The 14193-nt window shown below is 41.7% G+C and overlaps 1 protein-coding gene across 1 annotated transcript; it reads left to right on the plus strand.

The window, feature by feature from the left end:
- Nucleotides 1-319: 319 nt before the first annotated feature.
- Nucleotides 320-13284, plus strand: coq8b (coenzyme Q8B). The gene is made up of 16 exons (XM_069147514.1): nucleotides 320-407; nucleotides 908-1086; nucleotides 1212-1350; nucleotides 2437-2648; nucleotides 3503-3569; nucleotides 5075-5146; nucleotides 5507-5626; nucleotides 5729-5814; nucleotides 6578-6718; nucleotides 6857-6938; nucleotides 7870-7963; nucleotides 8468-8609; nucleotides 10216-10323; nucleotides 10414-10479; nucleotides 10774-10860; nucleotides 12214-13284. Coding segments are annotated over exons 1-16 (1902 nt in total). The 5' UTR covers nucleotides 320-406; the 3' UTR covers nucleotides 12520-13284.
- The last annotated feature ends 909 nt before the right edge of the window (nucleotides 13285-14193 follow it).

The raw sequence follows: 14193 nt of genomic DNA on the forward strand, positions 1-14193 counted from the left end.
TTGAAAATGGTAAAACTTCTGTATAGTAATTCAAATACCTGGTTCGGTAACTGTACTTTGATACACGTGTATGCAGCGTGATGACGCTCCTCTCTACTCTCTTTAAGCCGGTGTTCCCGTTTCCGCCTTATGCCAACTGTGATTGGACAAATTGTTCTGATTCAGCGGTCCGTCATCTCCTGTTCTTCACTACCATTGGTCAAAGCGAAACAGCCATCTGCGCTCCACCTTCTCTTTGCTGTGGTTGGATCCCGTTCACGTCAGTCAATTTTTTTTTTTTTTTTTTTTTTAATTTTTTTTTTTTTAACTTCCTGGCGTTAAAGCGTTGCAAAACAGACCATCCAGCTGAGCAGTGCTGGAGAAGGACAGTTGTCGAGAAAAGCCTGGATAAAGCAGCTTCAGGAAAAGTGAGTGACGTCACTTGTTAACGCAACAGCAGTGCTTCATGCAGTAAAGTGTATTTTTGATGTTAATGTTTGAACCCTGTTTCTGAGTATCTGGATGTAGCATTTATCAGCTGCTGTTACACAACATGGTTAACACCTGGAAATCGTGGGCTGACTAATGAGCTACTCCATGGACCCGATAGTATGTAATGGTTATTATATGTGATGCAGTACATTTCTTGTAAAATTATATAATAGGCACTGTGGCTCACAGTCGGGCTGCACGTGTTAATGACACATAGGTCCGAGGTTAAACCCTCCAGCAGGGTCGACACCAGTATGGATTGTCGTCATACGAACCTTTACATTGATCCATGACCTTACAATTCTCCTCATTGGTCTATTGTTTTTCAAACACTGCTTTATTTTGGTTTAAGAGTGTGGTGTGTGTGTGTGTGTGTACTTTTTGTACCTCTGCCACGTGACTCAACTCCCTCCTTTGTGCCTCTCTGCTTATGAAGTGATGCCGTCAGAAGTCATGCAGGTGCTGCGTGGGGCTGGTAAAGTGGGCTCTGCCCTGGTCACCACACAAGGAGAGCAGCTCCGATTAATGGCCTGCAACTCCTCTCTGGGAGCCGGAGTAAAAGCTGCTCAGGATGTGGTGGAAGGACTGGTGGGCACTTTTATGGGCGGCACTGAGGTGAGTTTGATTGATAGAAAAGCTGATAGTCAATTATGCAAACAACAGGTGAATGCAACACAATTTATACACCAATTGGGTAATTATTTAACTCAGCCAACTCTGCTGTGCGTGTTTGTGTGCAGCAACAGTCCATAAAGGAGGACGTGTTCCCGGATGCAGAGGGCTGGGACAATATGGACCCCGATGAAGCAGCCAAATGGGCTCTTGGGTCCGAGTTCCCCTCTGATGTAGAGATGCAAAGCCAGACAGAGATGCACACAGGTATTGTCAAGTCGAGCGTGTCATCATGTCCTCAACATGACATACGTTTTGTATAATAATACCATAATGCCATTATTATTTGTCTTGTGTTGACATTGTCATGAAATTTGTGCTCAATAAGTAAAAAAAAAAAAAAAAAAAAAAAAAAATATATATATATATATATATATATATTAAAAAAAAAGCATTTATTTGACAACAGCTTAGTCACATTTCAATGCAGCCTCTTAAGTTATCCGAGTATCTTTACATCCTGGAAGACATCGCAGCGAAAGTATCATCGTTTAGTACGATCCTTTCTGTCAGGTCGTGTGTGCCTTCGAAAACTTTCTGCACCTTCAATAACAGCTGTTTCACCTCCAAACTCAGGACTCAGGCCAACTGTTGAGTGCATACATTAGTGCTTGTCTGTGTACAGTTTATACAGCACAGCCTGCTTGATTATATATTTATTTAACAGTGACTGATTTAACTGTTCATCAGGGTGGCAAAAAACATGTTCTTATTTTTGGTGGTTTTGGGCTGCAGTGTTGTTGTAGCGCCCGCCCGAAAAGATGGCTGTAAATACTGTACACAGACAAGCATACATGTATATACTGCATATAATAACTGACTATATGTGTATTAAGTAATTTATTTTCGACACATCTAGTATTTGTATCAGCACTCCATGCACGTTTACATCTGTGCACTACTTGTATAAAATCTATAGCTACAGTAAAAAACAGCTGCACATGGGGTGTGAAGAGAAAATGTCAATAATGGATATATGTGGATAACATATTTGACCAATAAACCTGATTTGGATCATAGTTTAATAAAGAAAATACATTGGCTTTAAATTTTCTATCTACATTCAAGTACTATGAATACCTACTTTTGTCAGTGTTTGATCTTTGAGTATTCAAGTGCTTGCTGGGTTCTATTGTCACTACAGACTTTATTAGATACTGAATGTTTTGTCCAATGTGTTATCAACACAGTCGCACACGATATGATTAGAAATCAAAAGAATCAGGGCTTTAGAGTTCCTACCGTGATGTCCAGGTTCAATCAAACATGACGGTTTCTTCTCGCCACCTTCAGGAGTACATCCTAATCCAGGGTCCCCAGCGGGAGGGGCCGGCTGGCCGGGGCAGAGCGCTCGCTTCCTCCACACCTCCTCCGCCGCCGGCCTCCACCGGTACTGCTACCAGACCAGGTCTGTCCACGACACGGTGGTGTCCAGACTCACACCAGAGGACATCAAGAAAGCCAGAGAGGCAAAGCAGGGCCTGGCCAAACCTGTCAGACAGAAGGTTGGTACGAGGACTCCATCTCCAGACTAATTACATTAAAGATTATTCATCTGCAGATTGTTTATATTCTCAATGAAACTGTTAATACATGCAAAACACAAAGGAACTTCAAATGTTTATCTATTTAAGCTAGGAGGCTAGTACTTAAAAGACCTTCTATTCATACATTTGATCTTGTTATGCGAGTGATTTTATAGATAACTTGGGTGGAAGTAATATGCATAATGACTGGATTAGTTAATGATGCTTTCATAGAGTTGTAATCATACGTATCCAGAAGTAAATAATTGTTACAGACTCATATTTACCCACAGAAATCATTTGAAATAGCGTTTTCATTGTATGTTGATATCTTTCTCTCTGTGTGAGATGCATTTTTGTCTCCTGCACTCAACATGATCACATATTTAGCAGTAGGTGTCGTAGTATCTTAAAGGTCCTTGGAGAGAGTTAATCACTGTCGCAGGTCTGAGCTACCGTGGGGGTTCCGTTGAGACAGACGACACACTGAGCCACCAAGTTTGGTCTATGGTTTCTTTTTATTGCGTGATTCACTGCGGCACACTCCGTTACACCCGGTGTCGGCGCTCTCCTGTCCAGCCTCCGAGCATCCGTGTTCCAGGCTGCTTCCTCCTGTCCTGCTTACCTATGTAAGGGCAGAAACAATTTCCCCGATTCAGAACAGCTGCGCCAATTATCCTCCTCCCGGCACCGTTCCCTGAACCACTCCTCCCACTCCTTACCCCCTGCAGCTGAGCTAACCACACCCCGCCACCACAATCACCAAACAGAATTTCAAATGATATCAATTGCAAGGGATAATTGTTTCTATCTACTTGTTTGACTTCCTCCAGCTCAGTGAGCGTGCCAAAGAGAGGAAGGTGCCTGCCACAAGAATCAGCAGGCTGGTTAATTTTGGAGGTAAGAATGTGTTTTATTTATGTGTATTCCCACACTGGGGTCTAAGATGAAAGCCTTTTTATGCCTCTAGAGGTTGCTGCATGACTCCAGTCACAGGAAGGAAAACATGACATCGTACAATACACTTATGAAACGCATAAGTTTACGGCTTGAAATACAGAGTACAGTGAATCCTAATTACACACAAATAATGTAGATATAATGCCAATAGCTCATCAATCATCAAGACGGCGTATTATCCTCATTCCAACCCTACTAACATTCAACTTTAATGTCAATCCACTATATGACACACAGACATACAGATAGATCGAAAAATTGTTCCTCACTGTCCCACTGTGTGCAAAATAAAACAAGAAAAGTATAAATATGTAACAATAAAAAAATTAAAACGCACAACAACCACAGTGACGCTTACCTGGGGTATATATATAAATATATATATATATATATATATATAAGTATGACATTATAATATAAGATAATGTGAATGTTATAAATCACAAGTCTGGGGGACTTTTCACACCTGCTGCCAAATGCAACACACTTATGAACACGTTTAGTTGTAGAGGGTTTACATGTTTGAAATGTTTCAGGATCATCAGCGCTTTGATCCCGATCTGCTCTGCTCGAGAGCAAAACTGGACATATGAGTAGAATAAACATTGTTTACAGCATTCCCCGCCCCATCCACACAGGATTTATTTTATTTTTTTATGTCCCCTCAATTCTCACTAATGAAATGAGATTAAAATATGCCTCATCATATTCCTTTGATTTCTGTATGGATCATATCGTTTTAGTAAAACATATTTTCAAAGTCAGTGTTACTAAAATAGCAGCAGCTGTAAAACCTTTCAGTGCCTTAAAACAAGCATGAAAAGTGGAAAACCTTCTTATTATAAGAAATGAGGGTGTTCGGCGTCTGTGTCCACCACGCTGTCTGCAGCGAGGTACACATGGCTGCAGGTCATGAAGGGTTTTAACAGATGTTTACACGTGTGTGGTACAAATCAGGCAGGAATACAAAGGCTGGCTGCGGGGCGATGATGATCTGAACACAGCAGATCGGATCGGTCAGCCGGCACGGATCAGCCACTATCAAGCTTCTCACAGCAAAGCCTGATAATATGAACTCTATAGGTGTACCCATCCAAAGCATGTCATGTAAACTTATCAGAAAGTGTTGTGAAAACACAGTTTTAAAGGGACCATTTTTCCATTCTCTGCAATCTGAGTATTCTTGCAGTGTTTTTAAAATGTACATGTAACGTACCTACTCCCTTTCACAACAGAGAGATGGATGGATGAAGAGCTGCTACTGTCTGAGGTGTTTCAACTTGCTTCTCATGTGCCAGAACACTGAAGTGTTCAGCAAAAAGATACCAGACTTTGAAATGTGATTCCAACCTTCAAATGCAGCATCTGTGGAATCAGTTCTTTTGTCAAGCATCTCTTAAGTGGCCTTAAATCTAAAAGTGGCTTGTTGTGTCTCTCCGGTGCAGGCCTGGCAGTAGGACTGGGGATCGGTGCCATTGCAGAAGTGGCAAAACAGTCACTGCGAGGCAAACAAAAAGGTAGTAAAGATATTCTCCTCTCACGTCTCTCGCGTACGCTCAGCAGACAGATGCACAGCTGGTTCGCCCTGAGAGATTTCTAATGCATCAACACCTGCGAGGCACTTGTCGGGCTTTAAATCAAACACGCTAACAAGAATTTAAGCCGAGGCTTTATTATGTGTTAAATGAACAGTGTTTAATGATGTACCGCTGCCCCGTTTTTTACACCCTGCCATCTACAGTTTAGGGCCAGTTATTTACATGCAGCAGTTCGAGGATAATTTGCCAAGATAAATGACTCCTGTCATGCTGCTGTACTTCTAATATGTTGCGCCTAATATCACTGCTAATACTGCTTCTGTGTGCGTGCGTTTGTAGACATGAGCGCCCTGCTAGACTCTCCATTCCTGTCGGAGGCCAACGCAGAGAGAATAGTCAACACGCTGTGTAAGGTTCGTGGAGCTGCACTCAAGATAGGCCAGATGCTCAGCATACAAGGTACACACTGAAGCAACGCATTCACCACAGAGTGCTGCTCAGATAATGATAGAAAATATCTTTCTAACAACAATTTGTTTTTTTGTTTTTTTCCTTCTTCAGACAACTCATTCATCAACCCGCAGCTTCAGAAGATCTTTGAGAGGGTGCGGCAGAGCGCTGACTTCATGCCCACATGGCAGATGACTGTAAGTTAACGTATGAACCAAGGTTCATGTTTTTGTTACGTTGTAAACTACATAGTTTTGGTTTGTTGTTGCAATTGTGTGAGCGAACTAAAGAACTGCATGACATACCTACTTCCTGTCGTCTTCACCTACGTGGCTACATCTCCCGATACTTGGCACTGATTGGTTTGTAGGCACCTGTGCTTCTGATGCCGTCGTGTTGTTAATTAGGCCAATAGCCTGCTCTGTTTGAATGGAGAAAAATTCATGAACAGATTCATTTGTTGTCACTATATTGTTATTATTATTATTAATATTATTATGGCGTTTCTCATTGCACTCGTTTTCCTCTCAGAAAATACATTTCAGCATTTTGTGCGTGTTTTGATTTTTTTCAAGTTGTTGTTGTTGATGTGCGATTTCCTCCAAGCACCAAATTACAGTTAGGTACTTTGTCTCCTCCCCTCCACATGTGCTAGCACAGCTTATTTTTACGTTACTTTTTTTCCCCTTCTTATATTGTTTAATGGGTGATGTTAACCCGCCTCAAAGTGTACTCGCACTGCAAACGAATCAAAGCATGGTCCAGTTTGACCACCTCTTTTGGTCGGATCAAATTCTGGTCCTTTGGCCAGGACCAGGGTCCGAGGAACCTTTCACACCTGCTATTTTGGTTCATATCAAACAAGGCAGAGGTGAAAGCATCCTTAGTCTTCTGGTCGAGCAGCTGTAAATAGTGTCGGTAGCCCCAAATGTGCTGCAATGTGTGTTTGTGACTGTGTAGAAAGTTCTGGAGGAGGAGCTGGGACCCGGCTGGCGAGACAATCTCTCGTCCTTTGAAGACAAACCATTTGCTGCAGCTTCCATCGGCCAAGTGCATCACGGGGTGTTAAAAGACGGGAGAGAATTTGCCATGAAGATCCAGGTAGGAGGGTATTCACACACACACACACACACACACACACACACACACACTCTCTCTCTCTCTCTCTGTCTCCCTCTTGACCTCTGTTTGACTGCCTGCATTGATTTTGACCATCTATTATTCCCTCATTCCTCCCAGTACCCCGGCGTGGCAGAGAGCATCCACAGTGACATAAACAACCTGATGTCAGTGCTGAAGATGAGCGTCATCCTGCCAGACGGTAACAACGACATGAACATTTTATTGACTTTTTATTTGCCCACCGACTGCTTTTACTTCCTGTAATAATTGAAAGATTTTTTAAAAGATTTTTCTAAGACACATGAAAGACTCAGGCAGTTGTAATGTTCTATTATTTCAAGTTAAAGAAGGCTTTTGGTACTTCCTGCTATACATGATCTTAAATCTTTTAATTCAAATTCATCAGCAGAAGTGGGCTTGATAAGTTTGACCATTTAGTTGCTTTATCAGCACAAGCAGCAGTGTAATAGTGCAGATTTAGTAATAATAATGATTTATTTTTTTATACCATACGGTGGTGCTGTAGTTGCAGGTCAAAACTAAGTGACAATAAAATTGTCTTCACTAATATAACCAATGTGGCTTATTTTATTTATTTTTTGGTGTCTAATCCTACACAATCCAATCAACAACATTAAACTAATTATTATAAAATATTCTATATAGTCTTTAAAATAGTTGATTACTAAAAGACAATATAGTTGCCATAGTAACTACTAGTAACTGTACAGAGTATTTTCAGGAACTAAGGTGAAACCAATTTAATGTGGAACAAACATGTCATCGTACATATACAGTCAGTCTGTGTGACTGCACTGGAAGTATTGTGCATTTCAAGCTTTTTATTTCGATAGCGGACAACAGAGAGACGACAGGAAATGAGAGCAGGGAGACGGGGGATGTCCCGGTAGGGCAGCTGGGATGGCTTCCTAACCCCGAAGCCACCAGGGTGCCTGATACACTTGCCTCCTAATGCAATGCCCATGACCTTAATTTGCCACGCTGTAGGTTTTAGTTCTTGTATCCCCATGACAAACCCACATGCATCTTTTCAGGCAGAAACAATGACATGATCCCTTTGTTTGCTTTACGTTTCCCTGCTGAGTTGTGATCCATGTCTTTTTCTACAGGTCTGTTTGCAGACAGCAGCTTAGAGGTCCTTCAGAGGGAGCTGGAATGGGAGTGTGATTATAAGAGGGAAGCCGAGTCCGCCAAGAAGTTCAGGCAGGTTTACATGACTCATGAACCATAAAGCCTCCTCCGCTGAAGCCAGCTGTTTGCTGCTCCACACCATTTAACTGAACTAAACAGAAACCACACCAAGACACCTTTTAAGTTACAGTATAGTTACTTTATATTTTGTTAGTGGTTTTAATGAACGCCTACTGCTGCTGCAGACTGCATAGTGCACATATACAGTACTACTTTTAGTTATTCTGACTAAAAACTATTCCTTTTGTGTGTGTATATATATGTGTATATATATATAAATATTGAAACGTAATCTACTGCAGGAGCCACTTTATGTGTCACAGTTGTTAAGTTTAATGTCTGACATTTCTACTTATTTGTTATACAGACAAGAGTATTTACTTAGTGTTGTATGTTCTTATGCGCACATTTTTACTACTGATTTTACATATTTTCTATACTGTAAATATAAAAGTCTTTAATCATGAAAGTTGTCTTTTGTTCTTTTTCTCTCTGATCGTTTGTGTCGGGCTTCAGGTCTATGCTGGAGGGAGATGAGTATTTCCAAGTCCCTGAGGTGATTGATGAGCTGTCAGGGCGCAGGATGCTGGCCATGGACCTGGTGCAGGGAGTCCCACTGGACCGCTGCGTCGACCTGGACCAGGAGATCAGGAACCAGGTACGGTTTGACTCAACAGGCTCGTGGATCCCATTTGTTGGGAACTTTCAGTCATTGAAATGTGGACATTTGAACTTCTCAAAACTCAAATATATAAGGTGATGGTAAAAAAATAAGGTGATCATACATAATATTGTAGTAGTGGTGCTTGACAGAGTTTTCTATATTAGTCCATCTCGGATTTTGCAGAGTTGCAGATGAGTTTGCTCAAAATTTGCAATTCAATTGTTAAAATATCATTACAAAAAATGTTCTGGTAAAATTGCATGAATTGGCAAAACTAGTTTTTTTTTTTTTTTTTTTTTTTTTTTTTTTTTAAACTACAATCTAATGAAGAAAGAGTGACATATAACCACTTCATTTGATACTAAGCATACTGCACATGACAGAAATAGATGTAAATATTTTAGTTCATATCTTTTTTTATTTTAATCAAACATTAGCTGAAAGTTACTAAAAATTATTTTCATAAAAACTTTACAAAATTGACAGTTTATGATTTCCGTAAATATAAGTGCTTTAAAGCTATTTATATCATGTTAATTCAGCACATTCAACACATACTGTAAGCACAAAAACAAAGAGCAATTTATTACAACTGTGATGCTGTATCAACTCATGTAATTTAATAAATTCTGTATGATTAGACTGATGCAGGAAAGTCCAACAAGCGGTGGGCTAATTCTCATGATAAGACCACATCTCCCATAACCCCCTTCACTTCCTGTTCGAACACTTTTTTTCCCACTCAGCAAGTATGTGGTTTGTTTTGAAGGTGAGAGGAGAAGCTGAAGAGCCTTTTGTTGCTGAAGTGTGTTTTGTTCGGAGAGGTTGATTTCGTGCTGTAATACCTTCAGCACAGCTTCTGTATAATAATTTTACCGAGGAGAAATAGCAGGAAAACTGCAAACTCCTGCAAATATTGTGGCGGTTGTTTGAATTTGCATTCATTATCGTGATCGCAAAATCACAATTTCCTTAAGGGACTGACATTGTGAAACCCTGGAGGAATAATTAGTTTTAGGTCAGAAAAGTGCTTCGATCAGTTTATGCAAAGTGAGCAAAGGTCATCAAATTTTCCAGAAGGGCCTCAGTGAAAATCCTCCACAGGACAGTATCAGGCCCAGACCTCCAATTAGAGGTCCATGACAGTCTGGAGCTCTAATAGCAGAAACCAATTAGAGCTGAAACCTTTTGACCAGGAGCAGCTCGGATCGCTCTGCCCTCGAACGAGGCTTTAATTTAGTTTCATCTCTTCCATCAACACTTCTTAGTATTAAAATGTGGAGGTTTGGAGGATATCCGCCACCGGTTACAACAGCAATTAAGATAAGTGTTTTTTTAATCTTTTAAAAAACATGTGATTTATTGAGATTTTTGCACTTGGAGCTTGACATACAGAAAGGCAACATCTTTGGCCATGATGATTGTGTGGCATTGCAGTGTATCATAGCAATATGAGCCACTGAATAGATTAACATGTGTGAAATAGGATGACCTGTGTATATGAGACCGGACTGAGACATAATACCAAAGGTGGAGGGATATGGTGGCATAGAAGAATCACATTAATGAATAACCGCACGGCCTCTTCTCCCACCTCCAGATCTGTTTCAACATCCTCCAGCTGTGTCTCAGGGAGCTGTTTGAGTTCAGGTTCATGCAGACGGATCCAAACTGGTCCAACTTCTTCTACAACGCAGATACTAACAAGGTGACGTCTTAAACGAAACACTGTGGTTCTCACCGAATATGTACCTCTATTAAAAGCAGCAGATTCATAACACTGTGATTGTGTCTTTAGGTTATTCTGTTGGACTTTGGAGCATGCAGAAGCTACCCACAATCCTTCACAGATGACTACATACAGGTATGATGAATCTAAGAATATAAAACACCCAGCAGTGGACCTCACAACATGATTTATGCAACAAGATTTCTGTGAATAATGAATAAAATGATGTCACACTATCACATGCTTGTACGCACATGGCAGCTGCTTTTCGTCCTGTAAATAAACACGATGACCGCATCCATGGGATCGTCGTGTGTGTGTGTGTGTGTGTGTGTGTGTGTGTGTGTGTGTGTGTGTGTGTGTGTGTGTGTGTGTGTGTGTGTGTGTGTGTGTGTGTGTGTGTGTGTGTGTGTGTGTGTGTGTGTTCAGGTGGTGCACGCTGCCTCCGTGGGTGATCGAGCAACCGTTCTTTCTAAATCTAAGGACCTGAAATTCCTGACAGGCTTCGAGGCCAAGGTAGAGTATTTTAGTCGCTGCTGCTCTGCTCATTTATTTTTGATGTGGTTTGTCGTCCTCCGTCTCTTCTGTCTTCTCCACCTAATTGTGTTCGTTGTGCTTGATGCTGTTTCCCCGTCATAAGAGTGCATGCTCCCACCCTTCTTCTCTTCACACATTTATTTATGTTGGCTGAACAAGTCATGCCGTCAGGCCTGTTTACATTCATGAATAGATTTCTGTAAAATCAGGTGGACAAAAGGGTACAGGTGAAACTAATATTAAATATATAGTTAAAATCAGTATTACTGACTTTTTAAATGTAAGGAATCATATCTTTGGTTGATTGCCATTCAGGAGTGACCGAACAATGTGTGCTGTCAAATTGTCATCCACAGGGGTATTTATTCTCAGTGTTTTATACATGAAACCCTCACCCTTATTTCATTATTATATGAAATCTGACATTGAATTAAGGAAACTACACCAGTGTTTTTATTCCAGGTTTACCTGCTGAAATTAACATGTTTGTAAAGTATGTAGAATTGAGTATACAAGAAGAGATTTTTTTTTTTTTAAAATTGCGTATGAACAGAGCACGGCTTAGTGATGTACAAAGAGCAAGTGGAAGCTGCAACCTTTGACAAAGTATTCCAAGTTTTGTCACCTGATCAACATCGGCACCTGAGTTACTCACATTTTTGTGACCAGTGGTATGTACATGAGCAGAGAGCGCACATCAACCTTCATGTGAAACTCGGGTAAATGTGCAGCAGAGACTCTTGAAAGGGCGAAGTGTTTTGAGGTGACGTTCAAATGACAAGAAGGGCAGAAAATCACTGTCCCAAGACCAGAAAATCAGATCAGGAGTAAATTTTCTGTGCACCGTGAATTCATCCCCCAGGGTCAGACTGTCAATAACGCGTCAAATGCGTTCTCTGCTCAAGTTTATAATCCGTGGTAAAATTGCAAATGTGCACATATCAGTGGTTCCAGGAACACCTGTAAGTCAGTTGTCGATGTGAATCAAGCGCTACAAGTAGGAACACTTACTCATGAGGGTTGTAGTTTCCCGTTGTTCCGTGCACATGACTGTGCTGCACTCCGTTGGCACGCAACAAGAACAGTCGTGACACTTCTTGGCTGCCCCGTGAGAAGTCCCACATACAACAGGAGGTATGCTCAACGTCATCGCATTTTTCAGGCTTCCCACTCAAAACACACTCAAAAATGCAACTTGAAGTCCTTACTGTGACGTGTAAGCATACGCTATACTGCTCCACTTGGCTTTTACGTTGAAACCTCAGTTACTGTGCACACAGACATTGTTGCACCAGGACATCTGCTGTAACGCCTCTCCCTGCTCCCCGCCAGGCCTTCGAGGACGCCCACGTGGAGGCCGTGATGATCCTCGGCGAAGCCTTCGCGTCCGCCGAGCCCTTCGACTTCGGCACCCAGAGCACCACCCAGCGCATCCAGAGCCTCATCCCCGTCATGCTGCGCCACCGCCTCACCCCTCCACCCGAGGAGACGTACTCCCTCCACCGCAAGATGGCCGGCTCCTTCCTCATCTGCTCCAAACTGAAGGCACGCATATCGTGCAAGGACATGTTCATGGAAGTGTACGACGCCTACAACCAGAGGAGGCAGGCCGAGCAGGCGGCGCGGGCTACTGCCTAGACACTCCGGGACCTTCTGCCTAAACTTGCCTTGAACCTTTTCAGAGCTGGCTTCGAAGGGCAGTCTTGACTCCACAGGTGGAGACGCCGGATCAGACTGAGACATCACACCATGTAACTCACTATGCAGACGATGAGTGTTTGTGACTTTCTCTGCTTGTCTCGTGTCCAACATGATATCCAGCGGCTCAGAGGTGTGACTAAGCTCATGTATAGAGGAAAAACTGATAACATTGAAGTGAATTACTATGAAAAGAAGAAGAACCCCAAAAGACTAAAATACTGATTTAATCTCTATGTTGGATTATATCTGTCACAGCAAAGGCAACACAAGGCAACAGTTTCTCAAAAGGTTGTATACTTCCTCTGCAGCTGAAACTGAATAACTTAAAGGGCAGCCATGTTTCTCAGTGAACGAGTATCTTCTGTGTTCAGAGCAGTTAATAAACTCTGCATTGAATAGCTGATGCTGCCAAGTGCTCTCCTTTGTTAGAAGGACGTTGTTGATGACTAAAGCTTTTACCTAAATGTGATGGCTGGCAGACTAGATGAGCAGATTACCAGAGGAATTAGAGAAGACAGTTTAATGGAGCCCGGCTGTGTAATGGCCTCGCAACATTAAGTGTACTTGACAAAAAAACTCCGATATGTAAAACAGCCAGTTCGTCATAATGCTTTAACACTTCTTTTATTACAAAGATGTGTACTGTATCCTTTAAAGACAGTGTGCTGTGAATGTTTTTTATAAAATAAAGTGTGAGAAATGTTTGTGTGTGTGTGTATCTGCTGTACTGGCAGGTGTCAAGAGGCTACAAGCCAAGGATTTCTTGTACTCTGTATTGATCTTTCCATTTCAGTTGGAGACCTATTTGGGAAATGTCACTGACTGGAGGCCATGTTTGACCTCACTGTTTTCCTACAATTGTCTTGTATTGACATTTGAGCATAATGACAGTAGCTCAGGCCCAAATGATGTTAAGACTTGAGGTAATGGTGCTATTGATGGGTCTGTTTTCAGGGACTATTTTTGTTTCAAGGCAGCTCTGTCAATTTTGTCTCCAGTCAAGCCATTACTGCTCACAGCATGAAGGGAGCTGCGGAGTGAGGCTTTCACTGACCTCATAAAAATCAGAGGGCTAAAGACACAGCCTGTTGCTGGGTTTCCATTAGTACTCTTGTTCCTCCATTGAGCTCCTGTGCAGCACAGCTGCAGAGCTGTTCCTGCAGCGAGGCTGGGTCTTGATACACTACATCAAAATCACAGTTTATTTTTCTGAATTTTGGAAATCAGCCACAGCTAATGGCTGCAGCACATGCTGAGAGAAGAAAAAGCACATTCTTCTCTTATAGTTTCACGCAACGGAAAGTTGAAGTGTTCCTCTGCGCGTACAAAGCAGCTGGCTTCGGTTTTATTGGAGCAGAATTGGCTCTTTTTGGGCCCCGGTTTCACTGGACTGGTGTGTGGGGGGATTTCTACCACAATCAGTTCGTTTATTAAGTTAAAAACACAATGAGGCACGTTCTGAGTAAATGGTTCAGTATTTTCATAACATTTTGTGCAAAGGAAAATATCAGGATATTGTTTTTGAATGGAAAATACTATGATTAGTTTTTATTCTGCTATATTCATCCAACAGCTCTGGTAACTACCCGTTATACAGACTATGATTTTACA

Source organism: Embiotoca jacksoni, unplaced genomic scaffold (assembly GCF_022577435.1).
Source record: "Embiotoca jacksoni isolate LCO1_2020_lvr unplaced genomic scaffold, fEmbJac1.0.p SCAF_14, whole genome shotgun sequence".
Taxonomy (NCBI): domain Eukaryota; kingdom Metazoa; phylum Chordata; class Actinopteri; family Embiotocidae; genus Embiotoca; species Embiotoca jacksoni.